At 39.2% G+C, this 22,878-nt stretch overlaps 1 protein-coding gene across 1 annotated transcript; it reads left to right on the top strand.

Annotated features, from left to right (window-relative positions):
- The first annotated feature begins 2,465 nt into the window (after positions 1-2,465).
- LOC133533070 (ankyrin-3-like) lies at positions 2,466-21,333 on the top strand. The gene is made up of 10 exons (XM_061872007.1): positions 2,466-2,682; positions 13,429-13,541; positions 14,033-14,187; positions 14,690-14,822; positions 15,406-15,588; positions 15,713-15,818; positions 16,309-16,449; positions 17,607-17,698; positions 18,760-18,909; positions 20,412-21,333. Exons 2-10 carry the CDS (start codon positions 13,431-13,433, stop codon positions 20,730-20,732), a joined length of 1,392 nt encoding a protein of 463 aa, XP_061727991.1. The 5' UTR covers positions 2,466-2,682; positions 13,429-13,430; the 3' UTR covers positions 20,733-21,333.
- The last annotated feature ends 1,545 nt before the right edge of the window (positions 21,334-22,878 follow it).

Below are 22,878 nucleotides of genomic sequence, written 5' to 3'. Positions count from 1 at the left end.
GTCTTCAGGAAACGCATGCTACGACCGCCATTGCGGCATTGGATCACAGACTAATACTAGAAATGAGGTCAATTGAAATTCCTTTCTTTTTCAGAGATATTCAAAATTTGAATGTCATTATTAAATCGATATAGATATATAAAGAGGTACAGCTAAAATAGGCCACTGAGGCATTGTAAAGCTTGACCAGTAATATATGAGCACGCACCATATTGCGGAATTTCATTCGAACAAAATTTTTCTTACTATCATATATTTTTCTGGTCGGGCTTTACGAAGGATATATTGTTATTGTAAATAAATAATAGAATAAATTAAATATTATAAATATATTTTTAATATAATAAGCAATTAGTTGTAACAAAAAAGTTTATTTTTATCCTGGCCGTTATTTGCGGTTTTTGAACGCATCATACTGGCTACGGTCTATTTATTTTATTTTGTTTACAGGTAACAATCATAAAATTAAAGGATCGTTTAAAAACTCGTCAACAATATCGTGCTGGATCATAAAATTAAAATCACTTATTAAATAAAGAAGTATGAGTATGAATATGAGTTGAATTTTATTGCCAGTGTCGACTGCATAGATCGCTATTAGGCCCTCAGCACACGAAGCGTACCTAAGCGTCGCAAAGCGTGTCGTAAAAACGTTACGAGTACGAGACGCGTAGAGTTCTGTACCCCTAGTGTAAATTTAGTCGATAGCGAAACGTGACGTACGCGTTTGCGTTAAGTCTCATTTTGTATGGGTTTTTGAACAGCGCGCCAAGCGGGGCGTTTTGGAAAGTCAAAAATCTCATACAAAATTACACTTAACGCAAACGCGTACGTCACGTTTCGCTGTCGAAAATATTTACACTAGGGGTACTGGACACCAAGCGCCGTAAGCGTAATCGGTTTATAAGTGAAATCTCAGTTGAAATCATGTAGTCGCTGGCGTCAGATGTATCTTTCTCTTCAGATAAAGATTTTTTATTGTTTGGTTATGTCAGAAGTTTTGTTTTTTAGGGTGTATTACGCTACGCCTGTCGTTATGACGACATAAATCTCATACGGTACGTTACTACGAGTCTTCGTGTGAGAACTTGTTTGAAGTTATTTGTGCTCGTAGCGCTCTCGTTCTACGCGCGTATTAGGTACGTTACGCTTACGCGTGTCTTGTGCTGAGGGCCTTAGTCTTACCGTGCGATAAAAAACGACGATGCCTATTCATAACCTTTATTCAAACAAAAAAATTTTGGCCCAAACATTGACAATATAAACATTAATTCCAGTGCCCTCAAACTGTTTGCTATATAAAGTGAGGAGTCAGGTCATCAGCCATGTGCGAAGTTCATCGCCCGTCGGCGATATGCACAAAGAACTGCGCTTTTGTGCAGTAGGGTGAATGCGCTGGTTGTGGGCTGTGGGCCTTGGTAGGTATAGCAGTCAAACAGGGATTATCAAAAAGCGGCCTATCTAGTTTTACAAAAAAAAAACTACAGTTTTGTTTTTAGATAGCTACCGGCAGCGCATGAACCATGAACTCTGATCAAACCTGAGCCTCCTGACCATTGTTAGGTTGTGCAAATCTCAGTGCCTGAGATTGGCGGGTTACCATAAAATAATACCCGATATGAGAGCTCCAAAAATTATGACAAGGTAGACATCACAACATTAAAGGCCTAGTGGTAAGCCTAAGAAAAGGTGGATTGACTGCATGGAAGATCTTAGGAGGATGACGAAGTATACCAACTGGAGGAAGGTTGCCAAGGATCGCGACAACTGGAGGAAGATAGTCGAGGAGGCGAAGACCTTTAAAGGGTTGTAGCGCCATCGGAAGTAAGTAAGTTTTTATGGCTCCTCTACACGATGGGCCATCATACTGGTCCACTATGATGGGCCAGCGTGTAGAGAGGGTAGTGATGTTGAAAGGCTTATGGTGCGGCGGGATGGCGATGGGATGGCCACGGTGTCGGTTTTTCGTCCGCACATCAAAGGTAGTAGGTAGGTAGGCACGCATCTACAGGTGGCCCATTCCATAGTGCGAGCTCTCTACCAGCGCTGGGCCATCGTGTAGAGGACCCATTAGATATGCTTAGTAATAAATCATACAAAATTCAAATACTATTTTTTAAGGATAATTACCTACTGTGGCTCTTGGAAGCATAATTTTAGTTTGATAAAATCTAATGTTATCGTTGATAACAATTATTTGCATCGGTCTCTAGCGCGTCCGCTAGCGGGTGCGGTTGCACAGAGCGGGTAAGCAAGCATAGAGCTTGGTGCTAAACTAAGTGGTTACCGTTCTAAACATTACCTACCTCTACGTGATCGACTCAAGTCATATCTCCTAAAGCCACAGCTATGTGTACATTTACCCCATAGGAAATTAATAGCCAACCAGCCCCTTTGCCCCAGCGCGTGTACTTCGTATTTGGCGCGCCGCCATCTTGGCAACCGCCCAGCTTACATCAACACCGTTTTCCGAAACAGTACGACACAATCTAGCTAACTGAACACACGTTAGAGTCAGCTAGAAAAACAGTTATTTTGATATAAAACACGAATTTGAAGTTAATTTTGAGGTTATAAAAAAGGCTAGGCATAGAGTTGCGCGCGATTTTTTGTTATTTTAGGCGCGAAGGCGTTTTGTGACATCCTTTGTGTTTGGAATTGCAAATACGGCTGAACAACAAGGTGAGTTTGATGGATTGGTGATTTATCGTTTTAAAGCTATTTATAACATTGATTTAGTACCTAAGAGTATAGTAGATCTAAAGGTTATTTCACTGTTATGATATGCTTTCGTTTTCCCGTTATGTAGTGAAAATGCTGCGTAGAGGCTTAACGCCTCATTTAACGACTATGTGTCGTGATTAGCGCTGAATGGGTTCAGGCAAAATCATTATAATTGTAATTTGTTTAATATCTATTGTTAAAACCACGCAATACATCTTAATAATACATATACACCGTGGGCCAAATAAACACCACAGATTTTAAACGTGTATTCTTGACCACATTTAGAGATTAAAATGTCATACAAAGTTTTCTGAATTCGATCTTGCTTTAGAGATAATGTAAATTTTTGTGAAAATTTGTTTCTGTTAAAACTTAGTGGAGCCGCCTTTTTAGCTCTGACGCTGCCACTATGTAACTTGGCTTAGACATATTACTGAGAGACATTAAACTTTTAAAGTAAACTCGTTATTTTTATCTGTACCTAATTATAAAAAGAAACTTTTCTTATTCGTGCAATGATTTTTTTTCCCTAAGGTGTAAAAATAAATAACGTGTTGTATGCAGAAAACGCAAAAAAAAATAGGTCAAAACTTATATTTACATTTTTTGCTCCTTATGACCTCAGGAGTGCGTGGTTTAAATCTGTGGAGTTAAATTGGCCCACGAACCGAACGGTGTATATTCTGTAGTTATGAACGCAGAGTTTCGAACATTTTCCAATATTTTTAGATATGAACGTTATATAAAATTATACGTAAATAGAAAAAATTAAATAAACTACCCACCTAGACTCCGAAACACTCCGTTTGGCAATGGGGCTACGCTTAGGGGCCCCAATCTGCGCACCGCACAAATGCTCCTGCGTCTTTGAGGTGGACCAGCTGGGACGCCACGGACTTGCTTGCCAACGTAGCGCGGGTCGCCTTTCGCGCCACGCTGCACTTAACGACATATTCCGTCGGTCACTTGCCACCGTCAACGTTCCGGCTATACTGGAGCCTGCCGGTATTGCCAGAGACGATGGCAAGAGACCAGACGGTATGTCTTTGATTCCGTGGAGGATGGGACGTGTGCTCTTGTGGGACGCAACTTGTGTTGACACGCTGGCACCTTCCCACCTCCACGGTACTACACACAAAGCCGGCGCGGCGGCGGAAGCGGCAGAGGCCCTCAAAAAGCGCAAATACGGGAGTCTCGACACCAACTACAACTTTGTTGCATTTGGAGTCGAGACTCTTGGTCCGTGGGGCCCCGCAGCACAGGGCCTATACCGGCAATTGGCGAAACGACTGGTGGATGGGACCGGAGATAAGAGAGCTGGCAGCTTCCTCGCCCAACGCTTGAGCATAGCGATCCAGCGAGAAAATGCTGCCAGCATCCTCGGTACCTTGCCACGGGGGCGCATTTTAGATTTCGATTTTTAGTTTTATATAGTAGTTTTAGTTTAGTTCATTGTATTACTTATATAAACTTATCTATTAAATAAAACTAATACTGAGTAAAATTAAAAGACGTCTAAATACGTTTGAAATAAAATTAAAATTAACCCCATTTTAGCACCATTATTAGTGCCCGTAAGGCGCGTCCTTAGATATACGCCAATGATTAAAAACAAAAACATAAACAGATCCGCGTGCTCTTTGAACTATCAATATATTGAAGACGAAAATAAACTTTTTTAATAACGTAGGTGTGTGAAGGAAGTGCGCCGTGCCAAGAATACGCTTAAGTACATTGTTTTCATTCCTACCGGAAAGTTTTGTATCCCGAAATTGCATTTGTAAATATTTTGGTTGCGATCACAAGGAGAGTCAATGAAATTCGAAAAACGAATGCGACGAGAACTTTCCTTTTGATGTTTTCATTTGATTTGCAAGTCGATGACCTCTAAAACCAATGCCGGATTTGAGGTCTGGAGGCCTCGGGCAATAAAGGAGTGGAGGCCGGAGGCCCCCTGGCCCCAAATTTTTTCCAAATAAAATGGTAAATGTACCGAATTTTCTATTGTGGGGGGGGCCTCTTTTGTGGAGGCCCGGGGCAGTAGCCCCGGTTGCCCTCCCCTAAATCCGGCCCTGTCTAAAACTACGTATGCTAACCAAAAACCATCTTTAAGAATACTAGATAAGAATATTTAAGATTAATAGAAACTTTCTTTTTGCTTTTAGAAGCTAAAAGGTTTCTAAAATGTTTGTGTACCCCTCGTGTCGTTTTCTTCAAAAAAGTATGATTAGACTGATTATATTACTATCTTCTTCACGTTGTCCCGGCTTTTTGCCTCGGCTCGTGGCGTGGGAGCCTCGGATCCGCTTAGCAACATCGAGGCAACTTTAACCTTTTTAAGATTCTGGTTGGAGTCTGTTTGACTTCTATGGGCGCCTCGCCAGCCTCCACAGAAACCTAGTATGTAACTCTAGGTTTGACATTCGCTCTGGTCGATGCAACATCCAATTTAAAACAGTTCCTAGAAAAGTTTAAATATTTTAATTAGCAAAATGTTAGCCAAAAGATAGCAATCAAGGATGTCTTTGTGTACGCTAATTTCACTAAATATAAATAACTCCAAGGGCAGAGTTCAATGGCGGATGTCTAAAAATACGCCATTTGCCTGTATCCGTCTGTCCGCCATTTTGGACGTCTGGTGGTTAACCTTTACGGTGGAAATGTATTTATAAGTAAGTATAAACAGCAGGTATAGTAGATCTGTACCCCTAGTGTAAATAAATTCGATTTCGAAACGTGACGTACGCGTTTGAGTTTAGTCTCATTTTGTATGTGATTTAGAAAGAGCGCGCCAAGCGGGACGTTTTGGAAACTCAAAATCCTATACAAAATGACACTTAACGCAAACGCGTTCGTCACGTTATGATGTCGATAAAACTTACACTAGGGGTACAGATTTAAATGTACATAGAGGTAGAATATCTATTACCTCAACAATATATTTAATCTTCAGTAGACATTTGTCGAAACCATTTTTACCCCCGCCATGCGATTTATATTCGAACCAAGCTATTAGTTCTGCATTTCATATGCTAAAACAAAGTGTGGACATGTCATCAAACGTCAACTTTCTTGGAAAATATGACGTTTATTTATTGAATGATACTTCCACATTACGTTCTGTTAAATTCAACACGTGGCAACACTGAATAACCAACATTTCCAATATTGGTTTCTATTTTGTACACCAAACCTAAGTCGACAGCGCTATATTGCGCCAGTCAAAGAGAATTTGAAATAGAGGTGGATTGTCAAAGAAAACTTTGTAGCCACAGTAAATTTACTGCCATCTTTCGACACGTGATTAAAACTTTTAGAACGCCATTTGACTTTGATCCTTATTATTTCACTGATATATGTTAAATTTGTTAAGTATCAAAACGTGGCGCCATCTAATAGAACATAGGCCAAAGGTTATGGCGCCATCGCTCAAAACCTTTGGCTTATGATTTATTAGATGGTGTCATTTTTTGATAATGTAGTCGCGAATTTGAAAACTAACAGATCAGTTCTTTAACCTAACGCATTTTCAATTCAATTCACATCTTTATTTTTTTCTCACAAAACAAAGCCATAACATAGATATATGGTATATTTTTTACATGACGTGAGTGTGTTACATTGTTTTGGTAAGGTACACTTAAAATACCGAAACCGAAAAAGAAATGATGGCATTCTGTCTTAAATTAAGAAGAAAATAACAAGACGAAAAGCGGTTCAAACATAAAAAAAGACGTACTTTACTCTTCACTTCAATGTTATATGGCAAAATATGCTATTAATGGTGCTCTTAAAACGCGTGCTGCCAATTACAATAAACATAATTATGACATTTGAACACGCCCTTTCAATGTTAGCACGTGCTGAAAGACTCTCGTCTCCATAGCAACGGCGCTCTGATTGGCCGAAACGGCAGACAACTGATGTCCGAAGTGACCTTGTCGTAGCGTCACATCAAATTTTTAATATTATGCAGACGAAATCTCCTCCAAATTGGCATGTAGACATGAATGATGAATACGTCAACAGAGTGATAGTGCCTATATCGTATTATCAATGGGTTGGAAAGAGTAGGTTGTTGGATAATTGACAAGCAATTGAGGAAGGCGTGTTAATATTATGTAATATTATACTTTGCCAAAATATTTAATACCGGAAAATCCGTGAATGTTGATAATGATAACACATAAACGGGTACTAGTTAATATAAGAGACTGCCCCATTTTCAATATTGTCTAAGATAGCGCACCGTACTAACTACACAAGAGCTTTTTTAATAAATCTTTTGTGTCGAATTGCCAAAAATATGCAATAAACTCAACTAAAAATAGTGATTGTTGAAGTAGATTTGTTTTTATTTTTAAAGATATTGTTAACGGTGTCTTGATACTTATTACGTAAAACGGAAAACTTTCTAGGATGCTAACTAACGTGGTATCACCCGTTGACCGCCCCCTTTCGCAAGTATCCAGCGACCGATTAGATGTAATAGGCGCAGTACGAATAAATAACAGATTTTCAAATCCCACAACCATTACGTGACATGTTGTGTGCGTGAGCGCAACTCTATTGTCGATGCCTACTTCATTGCAGAGAACAGACGTGCAGTCTAATTAGTTTTATTAGGCCAAGACCTAATCTATTCAGCCACAAGGCGTGCCCATATAAGTAGCGGGTCGGAAATTGGCAGCACTGTCGCATCTGTTGTCCAACTGTCAAATCGGCCTCGGAGGTCGTGCGATGACCCGTTTAGCTCAGGTTTTTAGGTTAAGTTTGTCTATTCTCTCGCGTAGAATGATAAAATACATGAACATGGTTTTAATTTCAATTTGATACCTCCAGGCATTCCCGAGATAAAAGGTCTTTACAGACAGACGGACGGACGGAAGGACGGACAACAAAATGATCCTATAAGGGTTCCGTTTTTTTCCATTACCCTGAAAACGGTAAAAACATATTATTTTTTAAATTAAACCCAATCAAATAAATTGAAGAAACTGTCATATGGACCACAATTCGATGCGAAAGGTATACTCTGGGAAACCCACTTTGCCAGTAGAAAAACACAACCCTTCGCGCCTACATTTTATAAAATTGCCGCCTTTTACTACTGACGGAAATGGTTTGCCAAACTATATACTGTTTGACGACCGGTCTGGCCTAGTGGGTAGTGACCCTGCCTATGAAGCCCATGGTCCCGGGTTCAAATCCTGGTAAGGGCATTTATTCGTGTGATGAGCAATGGATATTTGTTCCTGAGTCATGGATGTTTTCTATGTATTTAAGTATTTATAAATATTTATATATTATATATATCGTTGTCTAAGTACCCTCAACACAAGCCTTATTGAGCTTACTGTGGGACTTAGTCAATTTGTGTAATAATGTCCTATAATATTTATTTTATTTATATAAATAATCAGGGAAAAAAAATTTTGCTGTCTTGTTTTTGACCACTCTGTCACGCTTGTAATCTATGTCTTCTATCAAATTAATAAAAGAAGTCGAGTGATATTATATGTCTTTCTTAGCTGTAGATTATATTTTACACCAGAAAAATTAATAACAAAATTTCATTGTCACTCTTTTTGGGGACAAAAAACAAGACAACGAAAAGAAATTTGACCCAATTATTGATATCGAGAGAAATCAAAATGCATTATCACCTCACCAGCACGAATAATGAAAAACAGTACTAAAATAGTGAGCAATATTCCATTTTGCTGAGAATGTGAGACAAAAAGATCTTGTAATACGAGTGACATTTTAAAGTAGGGAGTCTAATTAGTACTAATTGGAATTATTATTATTTGTATGTCTTTCCATATCTCGGGACCATGAGGTCCCGGACCTTTGGGAGGCATGCGTGGGGCCGAAGCCAACAGCGCAGAGGCCCTTTTAGACAAATTTGATGTTATGTAATACACAGCTAGAACCCATTCACGTAGTTTTAGTTTAGTTCATTGTATTACTTATATTTTTTTTATTAACTTGTCTATAAAATTGTATATGTTATTCCAATAAATTAGCTAGGAGTTAACTTTTCTGTGCAACTCAAATCTGCTTCTAACAACTTGTCAAAATTGACGTTTATTTCGATTCCGCTGTGATCCCAATAAAATCTATCTACGACATTTCTAATGTCAAAGTGACATTGGTTGCCCGAATCGAGCTGCTTCTGTCAATTATACGACATACAAACGATATCTAAATGAGAACTTATCTAAACCAGAACTTATCGTTATCGTATCTCATTCTTCAAATCAGGCCGTATTTAGCACGAATCAAATCAATGTCATACCATATCTATAAAGCCTAATAAGTAAAATGTAAAACGGAAAGAGGTGCTACGCGCTACGTCGTAGCAAACGTAGCGTAGCGTTTCTTTACTGTGATTTGTTTTTTACGCATCCACTAATATTAGTGGATGTCGTAGATAGATTTTATTGGGATCACAGCGGAATCGAAATAAACGTCAATTTTGACAAGTTGTTAGAAGCAGATATGGAGTGTGGAATAAAAGGAGGAACATCTTTATGTATGAAAAGGTCATTAAATAGGTGGCGCCACAATACATCGTATCTCTACCTTCCGTAGAAGCAGATTTGAGTTGCACAGAAAAGTTAACTCCTAGCTAATTTATTGGAATAACATATACAATTTTATAGACAAGTTAATAAAAAAAAATATAAGTAATACAATGAACTAAACTAAAACTACGTGAATGGGTTCTAGCTGGTGTATTACATAACATCAAATTTGTCTAAAAGGGCCTCTGCGCTGTTGGCTTCGGCCCCACGCATGCCTCCCAAAGGTCCGGGACCTCATGGTCCCGAGATATGGAAAGACATACAAATAATAATAATTCCAATTAGTACTAATTAGACTCCCTACTTTAAAATGTCACTCGTATTACAAGATCTTTTTGTCTCACATTCTCAGCAAAATGGAATATTAGCGGATAGCGGGGTTAAAGAGAATGCCACAAAGGAGGGCAAGAACATGAGAGTCACGGCGAAGACATTGCAAGGAAGCCACTTGAGCTGAGAACGAAACTGAGACACATGGTCATATTTACCTTACCTTACCTTATTTTGCTCGTATATTAACTTTGCTACTATAAAATCGTACGAGTAGGTAGCCCATCGTCATTTCTCAATTTAAAACGATTAATCTCCGTCAGTGTTGCCCGTCAAAAAGCAAAATAATGTTTTTCTTATCTATGGTTCGTCATTAGTTCAGAAGAACAAAGATGGCAAATATCCAACCCGTGGCAATGAATGCTTTTCGTGGAAATTTAAATCTTTATTTTTCCTTTCCATTTCGGGTTAATGAAAAATGAAAGCATTTATTTCGGATACAAATACTAATTTTGTTTCTTAAGGCGTTTCAAATTTTCGCAAAAACGGCTTAATTTACTAGAGAACAGAAAAAGAAGCATGGTATTCAAAACTGACATCAATTAGCCTAAATAGCAAAACAGTCTGACACAGATAATTTCATTACCATTTAGATTTCAATATTTCGTTTCATTGGTTAAGTTTTGGAGGAGGACACAGTCGAGTACGAAACATAGTTTTTTGAGATTTTTACGCAGGATATTTCGCCTAACCTAGCGTTGTCCTTATCGCACTAATTTTAGGAGCCGCTTCCGTTAGCGAGACGGATATATACACCTAAAATATTTAAATTTCAGCTCCCGTACCCTCTTAAGTATTTTTAGGCAATCAAGTTTCTTTGCTTTCTGTGTGTTATCAAATGCTTTTCGACGGTTATTTATTATGTCTATGTAGTTCCATGTGATTCGCGATATATTTACGTAAACTACGTAATAAATTTGGTCATAAGTATTTAGGAAAACGGTCGAACGTCTGTTAGACGGTGGGCTTGGAAGAGTTCCAAGTTGCAGGATTTCTAGATCATGTGTACAAACAAAAGTACGGATTATCGTGATATGGGGTCAGTGGCATGTTGTTATCGTGGTAAACAAAACACTATCTATATGTAAGCACCTATAAATGTATGTAAAACAGTTCCGTTACTTAGATATTATCAATCAAGATGATTGGTTCAAAAGTTAGAGGACACATTTTTTTTGTTTCGGAGTGATTATTTCCGAAAATATGATGTTTATAAAAATGGTTCTTGAAAATTCCTATTCGTTTTGAAACCCGTATGCAACTACACCCCACACTATAGTGATGAAGCGAAAAAAACATCCCTACTTTTCGTGTAGGGTAAACCCAAAAACAAAGATTTTCTAGTTTTTTTTTCATGACTGTCGGCATAACTGATTTATATAACCATACCAAATTTCGGCTTTCTAACACTAACCATCACGGAGCAAAGCCGCGGACGGACAGATAGACAGACAGATGGACGTGGCGAAACAATAAAACATTTTTTGAAAATCGTTTAATAATCGAATAGGCACAAGATCTTTTTTAGATAAAAATCGATCCATCAGTTTTAACAGTATCAGCTAATTTCCACAATGATGTACTTAAGGTATTTTTGGTATAAAATGGATGTTTTTGGCATAACGAGTAGGGGTTTTTTGAAATTTTTAATTTGATATTTATTGTATGTTTTTTTTATTATTATGCGTTTAAAATTTTGGGTCCAGTCCCCGCGAAGTGTACGGGCGGCTGGATCCGTAAGGTCTGTGGGATGTTTTATATCTCAATGAATTAATTATGTGACACTGGGATGATGTTGTGTTGTTATGAAAGGTGATGGTGGTAATGAATGTTAAGATATGAAGATGGATGGTGTAGATGAGTTGTTATGTGTTGTTGAACTTTTTTAGACTGTTGATTATGGTCCTGGATAGATTGCAAAATGAGGTCAATGTACTTTCTCTGCTAATGAGGTCTGGGAGGCTGAAAGGTTGAATTTGGAGATTATGACAGATGATTTCATGGTTGAATCTTGCTATGCTTGCTATGCATGGTTTAATTTTGGGCATGATCGTAGAAGGTGGTCTATTGTTTGTGGGGTGTTTCCGTGACAGGGGCAGAGATCGTCGGTGGTAATTTTCATTCTTTTTAGGTATTTCTTGTGGTAGCCGTGTCCGGTGAGAATTTGGGTTAGATGGAAGGAAATGGTGGTCTTGTTCCGGAGCTCTTTGATGTGGTTAAGAGTTGGTAGCCAGTTCTTTAGGTGCATTCCGGTGGTAGAGGTGAGGTAGTCATTGCAGTGCGCTTTTTGTGTTTCAGTTTTACAGAGGTGCTTAATGTAGGAGATGGGAAAGTGGTCAAAGTCGGGTGCACGGTGGAGAGTGGCGGCGTTTTTGGCTTCCTGGTCCGCTTCCTCATTTCCAAGTAGTCCTGCATGGGCCTTGATCCAACAGAACTGTATTGTGCCTCCTTGTGTGATTTGGTGGATTTTCCGATGAATGCTGTTGACTATGCGGTTTGTGCTGTTTCTATTGGCGATTTCCTGTAATTTATTGTATGTTCATTTGATGTCACACGCGCACTTTTGTATGTATCAAGTATCAAGCGTATTCGTGTATTTTGGACTTTCTTTGTTTATCGGCCAAATAAAAATGGCGGACAGATGGCCAATGACCTTGCGCCCATTTCTACGTATTCTACGTAATACGTAAAGCACGTGGCGATGTGTTCAGAGCATGGCTCGGAACCGGTTTTTTCTTTCATACCAAAAATACCGGTATTATTACGTTCTTTTTCGTTCTTTGGTTTATTATTTCATTTTAAATGGGGCAACTAGTACCTAGTTCGCCCCGAACTGAGAACTCGCGGTTCGCTAAAATGATTAATTGAATGTAGATACTTAGTCGGCAAAGGATCGAATACCGCGTGCGATTTATTGCAAGGTCTGTGGAGCCCTTAACTGATAGGTAGTTTTTAAGTCACCATAGAGATTAAAATAAACTGTATCTGTGGTAAGCCGTAATCTTTTTTGTGAAATGTCAAATACAATAAAATACAATACAATAAAATTGGACATTATTACACAAATTGACTAAGTCCCACAGTAAGCTCAATAAGGCTTGTGTTGAGGGTACTTAGACAACGATATATATAATATATAAATGTTTACAAATACTTAAATACATAGAAAACACCCATGACTCTGGAACAAATATCCATGCTCATCACACGAATAAATGCCCTTACCAGGACTTGAACCCGGGACCATCAGCTTCGTAGGCAGGGTCACTACCCACTAGGCCAAACCGGTCGTCTGTCGTCATATTTAATTATTCATTGAATTGTAGGTAAATTTGTACGTCTTAGTAGCTTCGAAAATTGCCCTAACATATGTTTAATCTCACAACTAGTCGGCGTTAATTTGAAGACCAAACTTTAGCCATAAACAAATAATCCAAATGGCACTTTGCCCACCCCACGACCTCAATCCATAACTAGATATATTTTTAACTTACGATAGGTATATCTATTCCCTCCGCAATACATCGCACTGTTTATCTGCGTTCTATAATTTAATAAATGTGCAAAACTTGCGTCTTTCGTTTGGTAAACAAAAGATATTTGCGACCTTGATCGTTTGAAAATAGCAAGTCTGGAAAACAAGTTGTTTGATTTAGATTTTTTTATCTTTTATAACATGTGTTTCCTATCCATGGCCGTTTTAGAAGCTAGAGTCAGACCAATCTAAGTTAGCAGCGATGAGGAAGCTGTTAATAATAATAATTATCAACACTGTTCCCAGAGATGCCTTCCGAGGTGAGATCCGGCAAGTCTCTCCAGCGAGAGCTAGCGGACTCCATCATCCGGATGGTGCCGCTGGATGAGATCAGGATCCTGCTGGCTTGTGGAGCCAAGGTGAGTGCCTTCGGTGTATAAGGAGTACCTATATTTGATTCAGCGGGATCCAGCGGCTATCATCAGGATGGTGCCCCTGGATAAAATCAGGAGCCTGCTGGCTTGTGGCGCCAAGTGCCTTCCAAATACTACACGGAAGTCGCTTCAGCGAGAACTGGCGGACTTCTTCATCAGGCAGATGCTGGAATCAGAATTCTGTTGGCTTGTGAAGCCATTGAAGCCAAGGTTAGCTTTTCGAATATAATAGGAAGGTTGCTTCAATGGAAGCTGGTGGATGGTTCCTCTAAGGTAGCATTTCATCAGAAAGATGTTTAAGAACGCTACTCTTGTGAATTTCGTAAGTATTGCAAGCCAAATTGAGCGGAGAAGATATGTGGATTACAACCATTGCTATTGGTTGATTCCTCTCACCTGGAAAGGCAGCCTTTACGTCCTTACGGATACGACTGCCTGATAAATTCATTATAAATAATACTCAATATTTGTTCCAGGTGAACGAGCCAGTAACGCAGGGCCTGCGTCCGCTGCACTACGCGATCTGGCAGCGTTACCTAGAAGCAACCAGATTGCTGCTCGTCAGAGGATGTGATGTGAACGCCAGGGATGACTGCGGATACAGCGCCCTGCATCTATCGTCGGAGCATGGGTAAGACGCCAAGAACGCACGTGCAGGGGACCTGATTGAAACGGTCTTGATATTTCATACTCACCGTTTTTCGGTGAAGGAAAACATAGAGAAAAAGGACCAATCCCATTTCCCTTTTAGTTTGGTACGTCAGATGGTTTGTGCTTTGTTAAAAACTGCTAAAATTCTTGGGATTAAGCTATCAGAAGTGGACCATGGTTTTCTTTAGGATGAAGCTGGAAACCTACTAATATGAGACTAACCTCACCCTATTTCCTTACTTATAAATAAATAAATAAATATTATAGGACATTATTACACAAATTGATAGATGATGATTATAGGTAATAATAAGTTGTATGGGAGGTATAGTATAGTAGTGAACACTATAAGCTTACTTAATTCTCTAAGACATCACACGCTTTACATAGCCACCGTGACAAAAATCCGGTCGCTAGGAAGATGATTATAATTAATGGGCCTGTTATATACATCATCTAAAGAAATTTCCCTTTTTTTTCAGCTACACGGAGCTGGTAAAATTGCTGCTTCAAAGTGGGGCTGCGGTGGACTACCGCCCTGACACTGGAGAGGAGTTCCCGAGGACCACTCTCTGTGATGAGCCTCTGAGGCTGGCTATTAGGAACAAGCATTATGTAAATTTTTCTACTTCTAGTTTTAAACATTTAATTCATGGTATGCTAGCTGGAAAATCTCAACTGAGGGACATAACCTTCCCCAAGGATTTTTACAACCACCTCTCCCTCAAGGATCTCCACAATTAGTGGCACCGTGCTGGCCTTCAGGAACATTATGTAAGTCTTAATCTATCCCACATCTCAGCAATTTCAAAATAGTCCATGGACTCATCACGTAAGTGGATAGACCCAACCCTTCCCCAAGGATGCCCAAAACGACCAGTTGGCTGCCTTCATCCTTCATCAACGGGTTTCTACAGTCTCGACCAGATCAGTCCAGTTGGACACATTGTCTCGCTGGGTCTGGTTCGAGGTTATCTTGAATGACGACATTGCTCTTGAGACAATATATTTGAACTTAATTAAGTCTGGACTGGTATTGACTATCTGACCTAGAGCATTGGTAATATTGCACCAGGTACGATCCATGATTGATTTTGTTATGATATTTCACAGGAGCTGTGATGCCTGTGATTCCCCATAAAGCTCCTTTAGGAGAAGAGTTCTTGTGTGATTGAAGGCTGATTTTACTAATTTTCAGGAGGTAGCCCGTCTCCTTCTGGAGCATGGCGCTGACCCCAACAAGCGCTACTTCTTTGGCGCCGAAATTAACCTGGTCTCCGACCCTGAGTACCTGGAACTGCTGCTTACTTTCGGAGCAAACCCTGACTCACGCGACCGCGCAGGCCTGACTCCACTTATGAAAGCTGCTAGGCAAAGGAAGGTAGGTTTTCAACTGGATCTCAAGAGTTTCGCCTGGATCTTTATCTAATAACGAATAGACCAAGACCAATTCAATTTCCTGGCGAAGACAAAGTAGTCATTAGTAAACAGAATTTTTATTTCAGGGCATGGATGCAGTTCTGCTCCTCATCAGCCACGGCGCCGACGTGAACGCCATGGCAGACGCCAGGAATGACTATCGGACCGTGCTGCACTACGCTGTGCTGAGTGGTTAGTATTCTGTTTGTTTTGGACCCGGGTGTGTCCTTAAACTACGTCCAAAAGAGAGGTATATGGGCACATGTGAATGTCATCTCGCTTTGTGTGATATGGCATAGCACAGCGGATGTCATTCCAGATCTAGAGCAGAGCCCAACTGGGGAACTACCTCTACCTTACAGTAAATTGCAGCCAAATAACACTAGACCCTACTCATAGTGTTGTGTTCTTGCTGGTGAGTAAGGTTGCCAGAGCTCAACCAGGGTGCAGAGTGTTAGGGTCGCCAACGCACATGTAACACCTCTGGAGTTGCAGGCGCCCATAGGCTACGGAAACTGCTTACCGCCAGATGGGCTGTATGCTTGTTTGCCATCGATGTAGCATACAAAAAAGTCTTGAAATAGTTTTGAAGCATCATGTCCATGTTATTTGTACACATTTCATGTTTCAAACGGTGTCTGTAGAGTCTGGGTATTCATCTCAAGGATTCTTAATTTTACAGGTAACACAGACGTAGTAAATCTCCTGGTGAAGCAAGGAGCCAGGGTCAACTACCAGTGCCCGGCGCTGAGCAAGCCCAGCGCACTCGACCTCGCTATATTGAAAGGAGACGTGCCTATGGTGCAACTGTTGTTAGCTGCTGGTAAGCATATATTTCGGCAATAAGAGAACTTAAAGGACTAACATTGTCTATACCAGGGATCGGAACCGGTTTTTTGGAAAAACTTTGAAATAAACATATATTTCGGTTTATTTTATACTCCAAATATAGGACTCGGTTTTGTTTTTAGATAACGGCTTCGTATTATTAGATTGCCCAATTAGAAATGAAATAATTAACAAAGAACGAAAAAATACCGTTTTCGTTCCCATACAAAAAATACCGGTTTCCGATCCCTGGTCTATACAATATTGCGCTCCTCTAGAATACCCGAAATGTACGATGGTGGAAGTGATAAATAAATAAAATAAATAATAAAAATAAATAATTTTTTATTGGCATTAAGGGAAGTACATTTTAGTGTGGAAGTCCCTGACTTCTGAGCTAGGTAAAACCTGTGTTACAGAAGTCAGTGTCCTCTCCCAAACATAATAGTAACTATTAAGACATTTACCATTTTCATTTTAGACTTAAAGTAGATAATTAAGGCTTGTTTTAATACTAGAAAACAAATGCCATTCTAATAAGAATACAGTGCAATTTATTTTACATATACATTTTTTTGCGTAGATGTGTGTGTGTGTATGTGTGTGCGTAAATCAGGGTAAGATGCTTTCAGTTTGTACATAGTCTAGTGACAGCAACCAGGACTTATGTTTTTCCTTACACTCATGTTTATTTAGGGGATAAATGTTTAGGGTTTTGTTAATCTTATTATTATTGATTATTATTGATATAGTGATGGAACTGAAACCTGCATTGCACGCCACGTAGGTAAAAATGTGGTTTGGGTTGTTAAACTAGGGGGCACGGGGCACGTATTGTCTTAGGCTCCACTTTCTATTACAGTCAATAACTCTTCTTTGGTAAAGATATTATCAATAGGTCCGATTATTTTATTGTTGTTGTTACTTGTGTTATGGTTTATAGGGTTAATGAGACCCACCGATGTGGGGAGGTCAATTGAACGTCTTTTTGAGGACGGTGTGTGCTGTTGGTTAGGCCAGCTCTTCGCACCGATCGTTACCCAACCCCACGATCCCTAACGACCACGAAGGCGACCAGTAGCTTAGCTGGAGTGCGACGTGCTGGTGACTAGAAGGATGAATTTGACTTGAAGTAAAATATTTATCTTACAGGTGCCAGAGTAAACTCGTCGAGCTCCGTGATTGGTTCACCTCTCCACGTGGCCTGCTCAGACAATATCACCAACAGAAAGGAAATAGTTCAGGTACACGAACATTTTACTTATTTAACACACACACACACATACATACTCACACACACAAAACAAACAAAAACACACACACTCTCACACACACACACACACAAAACAAAAAACACACACACACACACACACACGCGCGCGCGCTTATCAAAACACTTAAAAGTGGCTCTTATACTTGAACATTTAAATTACATTAGTTTGCTACTCGCATCTTAGTTTAGTATTACATAGTTTACTTACCTATTAATTGTTTAGTTTGTACTTTGTAGCCATCATAGTTTTGCTTTTAGCTTCTAGGTAATCACTAAGGAAGAGCGGTGTTCCTTAACACAGGTATTTCTATACTTAAAAACTAGTTGACTACGGAACCCTAAAAAAAAAAGGGGACACCAACCTGTATTTTGTTAAATATGCTTGTTAGAGAATAAATCATTTTTTCATTTTTCATTTACTATTAATATGGTAGCAGGTCACCAGCCAATATCTCTATCTAAGACTCCATTTTATAAAGCTACAACGTTTATAAGTGTATAGATTCACGAAGACGCTTGCCTTAACTCAAAATGTCATGTTATTAAAGGTTAGATTTGACAAATCTGCGCGTTATCGTGGAATTATAAGGTGCACCAAACACGTGCAGGAATTAAGTACAAGAATTGGCAAAAAGTTTATGCTAACATAATATTTTATTCAAACACGTAATATTTGGCCAGTATTACTCGTAAAAACTGGAATAGATTGAACTGAATGTGAATATATATTTAGATTAGTCAATTTTGTACAAAAAACAAAACAGTTTTGGTTTTCTGTGTGTAAAATTTTTACTTATAGCTATAGCATATGTAGCGCCCCAGAAAAACTTGGTGAGATTCTTAAAGTATTCAATAAGTTGCCCTATTCACTGTTGCAAAGTCTATCACGTAGATAACGATAAAAACTTAACGTTATATCACAGTCCGTGCTTGAAGTCCGAAATGAATCTCGGGTGCCCGGTGCCCTGACTCCGACTTGCCCCAAATACTACTTTCAGCCCCAGCTTGATATATTTCCCTTTTTCATTCTAGATTCTTCTAGAAAGTGGAGCAGACCCGAACCTGAAGGTTTACAACGATGAGGACGCGACGCAGCTCAGACCGGCCCTAGCGGAGTACCTGGCCAGCAACTCCGACCCTAGCGGGGAGATTGTAGCCATGTTGCTGCGACATGGTGCCAGGGTAATATTCTTCTTCTTCTTCTTTTCATCCTGTTACCCCCTGCTGGGGTGTAGGGCTCGAACCATTTTCTTCCACTGACTCCGGTCCTGGGCAGCTTGGGTAACCTCCTCCCACCCCAATACACTCAACTCTTACTTCACGGAACGGCGCCAAGTAGATTTAGGGCGACCATGTTTCCGTTTACCGGGCATCTTCCAGGTGTGGTGGGTGTCAGGCTTCCTGAGGATATGCCCAATCCAATGCCATTTGCGCGTTTGGATCTCCTTATGTACGGGTGTGCATATGCGGGTGGTATTGTCCGGTTATTCTCCATAAGTGAGCGTTTGTGATCCAGTTAGGCCAAAAGATGTGCAGAATTTGCCTTAAGCATTTGTTCACAAACACTTTGAGTAAGTAGTACCTAACAGGTATTATATTCATACTCTCTCGTCCCACTGCTGGAAGGGCTAACCTTATTATTATACCTTTCAACGAGCAATTCTTGGATATATTTATATATTTCGGGGATCTCGGAAACGGCTCTAAGGATTTTGATGAAATTTGCTCCATATTCAGGAGCGAAAAATCGATCTAGCTAGGTTTTATCTCTGGGACGACGCGCATTTTTGAGTTTTTATATGTTTTCCGAACAAAGCTCGGTCTCCCAGATATTTTCAAGTTAATAGAGGTTGCCAGAGCTCAACGAGGGTGGGAGGGGGTTAGGGTCGGCAACGCGCATGTAACTCCTTTGGAGTTGCAGGCGTACATAGGCTACGGATACTGCTTACCATCAGGCAGGCCGTATGCTTGTTTGCCACCGACGTAGTATTAAAAAAAAATAGTTCACTCCTACAGCCATGTCATGTGTTTTAGATGTCAACTTGAAGCGAGGGGTTTCCAAATGATTCGACCCCCGAGCCACGGCTAGGAATCAGGTTCTCTCGGTTCCTTGTGCCTGGGCAAAAACAAAAGGCGGGTTGGAGACCCCTGGTTGGTTGGAGGGAATTCTATGATTAATCAGAAAGCGCTTTGCCTTATTCGAAAGGTTACCTAATAGGTACACATTCTAAGTTTTGCTTCGACTCGCCCGTTGTCGGTGCGGACAATCAAGCTTATGCCAGTGCCATAAGAACAAAATAAGTTTTTGGCAAAAATAAAATTTTTGGTACAAGCTTTCATAGCTTACTTTACTTTTCTATTTTTTTTTTTAAATAGTTCTAAGAACCCTAAACACAATTAGTTTGCGTTGTTTTATCACAGAGTTCCAATGGCCACCCCCTGTCTCCGTCATCATGATATTGCATTATACTCATCCGATTTACATGTGTATATATGTTTTGTAAATAAAAAAATAAAAAAAATCATGCAACATTTCAGATCAATCGGAAATCGGGAAATGTGTCAAATTAGCTTCCAAGATTTAATCCATACGTGCCCATACTAACCGGGCAAGTTAAATTAAGGTTAAATTAAAGCTTGTAAAAATATTCATCTTCAATTTTAAATTATACTTTTATTTCTAGGTAATTATGAAAACTCAGTTTCGTGACCCGGATGGCATCCTAAACCACCTGCAGAACGTAACCGCAGCAGAATACGAGCACATCTTCTACCAACTTCTACAAGCCGCCGAGGCCTTCGATCTCTGCATGATAAAGAGAAATAACATTCTCAACGCTGTTCAAAAACAAACCCTAATCGAACGAGCTAAGACACCTATTTCCTTGCTCGCTCAAACTAGAATCTTCTTTCGTAGGCAGTTAGGGAATTTGCTCGTGGAATTAGCTCCTAAGTTCGAAATACCGAAAACTCTGCACCATTATTTGTTGTTTGAGTGCAGTTAAAGATATTATTGTAATTTTTATGGATTTTCAATTCGGCACAAGATTTCCTTGGCCTTTTGTCGGTGTTGCCAGATAAAGCTAGTTTCCCCAGATCGTGGGGATTGATTGGATTGTAAGACCCGTGAAAAGGAACGGTTAAGTATTGGAAAATGTATTTTTGTACTCTATAAGTATTATATTATATGTTTGACACTTATGTCAATTGTCATATTCTATCGCTGTCTTTTTTTTTAAATAAAAAATATAATAATGATTTATTTTGAGCGAAAGTGAAAGTGATTATTGTAGAGCGAAATATTTTTATGAGACATTGTTATTATATTTGTATGCATAACGTTATGTTTTCCCTATGATTTTTTTTAATATTTCGACTTCTTTCGTTCGAATTAATAGTTTTTCGCTTACTATAAGATTAACGCGAAAATTGTACCTATTTATTTTGTATTGTGTAGTTTTATCCAATTTGTAGTCTGATTACATTATTGCTATGTGATACATTGTGATATATGATTAGAATTAAGTTTCTGCTTGTGATCGTGCATGATCTCAGGTATATAATTATCCTGCGACTGTATTTTGAAAATATATGCCTGAAGAAGAATTTATATTTTATTTTGATCCTGAATTTTTATCGATTATCCATCTGTATAATATAAATATGATCCTTATTAATTTTATTAACAAGTGAAATATCCCCCTATTAGTTACACGGATTATACCGTCTAACTGAGCTAACTTTTCATTGCATTCACTTGAATAGAATAAGTTTTTGGCTAAAATGTATTTTTAGTACAAGCTTTTATCGCTAACTGTACTTTTCTTTTCACAGGCAACTAATACTCATCGAGACAATTCTAAAAACCCCAAACACATTTAGGTTGCGTTGTTTCATCACAGAGTTTCTATGGCCACCTCCTGTCTCCATCATCAGATCAGCTCGATGGTACCATAATATTGCATTATCACCCGACTTACATATTTATGCAAAATATCAGCTCAATTGGAAATCGTGAAGTGGATAAATTTGACCCATACTAACATACATACATACCTACTAAGAGGGCAAGTTAAATAAAAGCTTGTATCAAAGTGATGATACTGATGATGTATCATATTCATTATTAACGTCATACTTTCATAGAAATTTTAAATTAATGGTGACATTTCCACACTTTGTCGTTGCAAATACCACGCAGAGTTAGCATGGTCCAACTCTAGTACTCTCCTAGAACGACTCTATCCAAATCGATCGTTTTAAATACAATTAAGAAAGTGGTGGCAGACGGAAGTACTACTACTTATTCTGTGGTAGCGGTACTTTACGTAAAATGTGAATCAAATAAAGGGTTTTAGCGGTCTACCCACTACCCAGTCTACCCTAGGTGTGCATGTAAATGTAAAACGAGCCGTGAACATAGTGCTTAAGGCATGGCCGACTACAATAGTCTCAATAAACCAAATTCGCAAATTGCGACCATCTTTCTCTGTCACTCTAATTATGCCTTAATTGGACTAAAAGAGAAAGATGCCCGCAATTTGCGAACTTCGGGGTTTGCCGTAGGCCCTCTGGTTGAAGTGTTATCTTAAACGTCTAACTTCTGAGAAATTATGACATTTACTTTAAGTGTTAATAACACTTGCACAGGCTAGGCTATCAAAATCGCTGTCTTGTCGCTGTCTGACTTTACTTGATTAATTATACTCTTCACGTTAAATCATTACGACTTTTTACGTGAAACGGAACGTCAACGATTTGTTGGGTCGGTGTGCTAGGATTAGCGATTTGAACACTAGCAACACTGCTGAGTGACTTGCGAAGCGAACTGTCAATATATAATTGCGTTGTTTAGCTGCTTCGACGACAAAAATTTCATTTTAAATCTATAGTACTCAAATTACGAAAATAAAATGGCAGACAAACAGAAAGTAGATCTTGGTTTACTGGAAGAAGACGATGAATTTGAAGAATTCCCTGCAGAAAGTGAGGGTTTTTGTAATTTCATATGCCGCAGCTACAGATCATGTTTTTGGGAGGTTTTTATTAAATTACTATTTATTTCTTCGTAGATTGGGGAACCGAAGATGCGGATGACGAAGATGTGTCTGTTTGGGAAGACAACTGGGAGGATGATATTGTTCAGGACGA

Source organism: Cydia pomonella, chromosome 28 (genome assembly GCF_033807575.1).
Source record: "Cydia pomonella isolate Wapato2018A chromosome 28, ilCydPomo1, whole genome shotgun sequence".
Classification (NCBI taxonomy): domain Eukaryota; kingdom Metazoa; phylum Arthropoda; class Insecta; order Lepidoptera; family Tortricidae; genus Cydia; species Cydia pomonella.
This window is presented reverse-complemented; position numbering and strand designations above follow the sequence as displayed.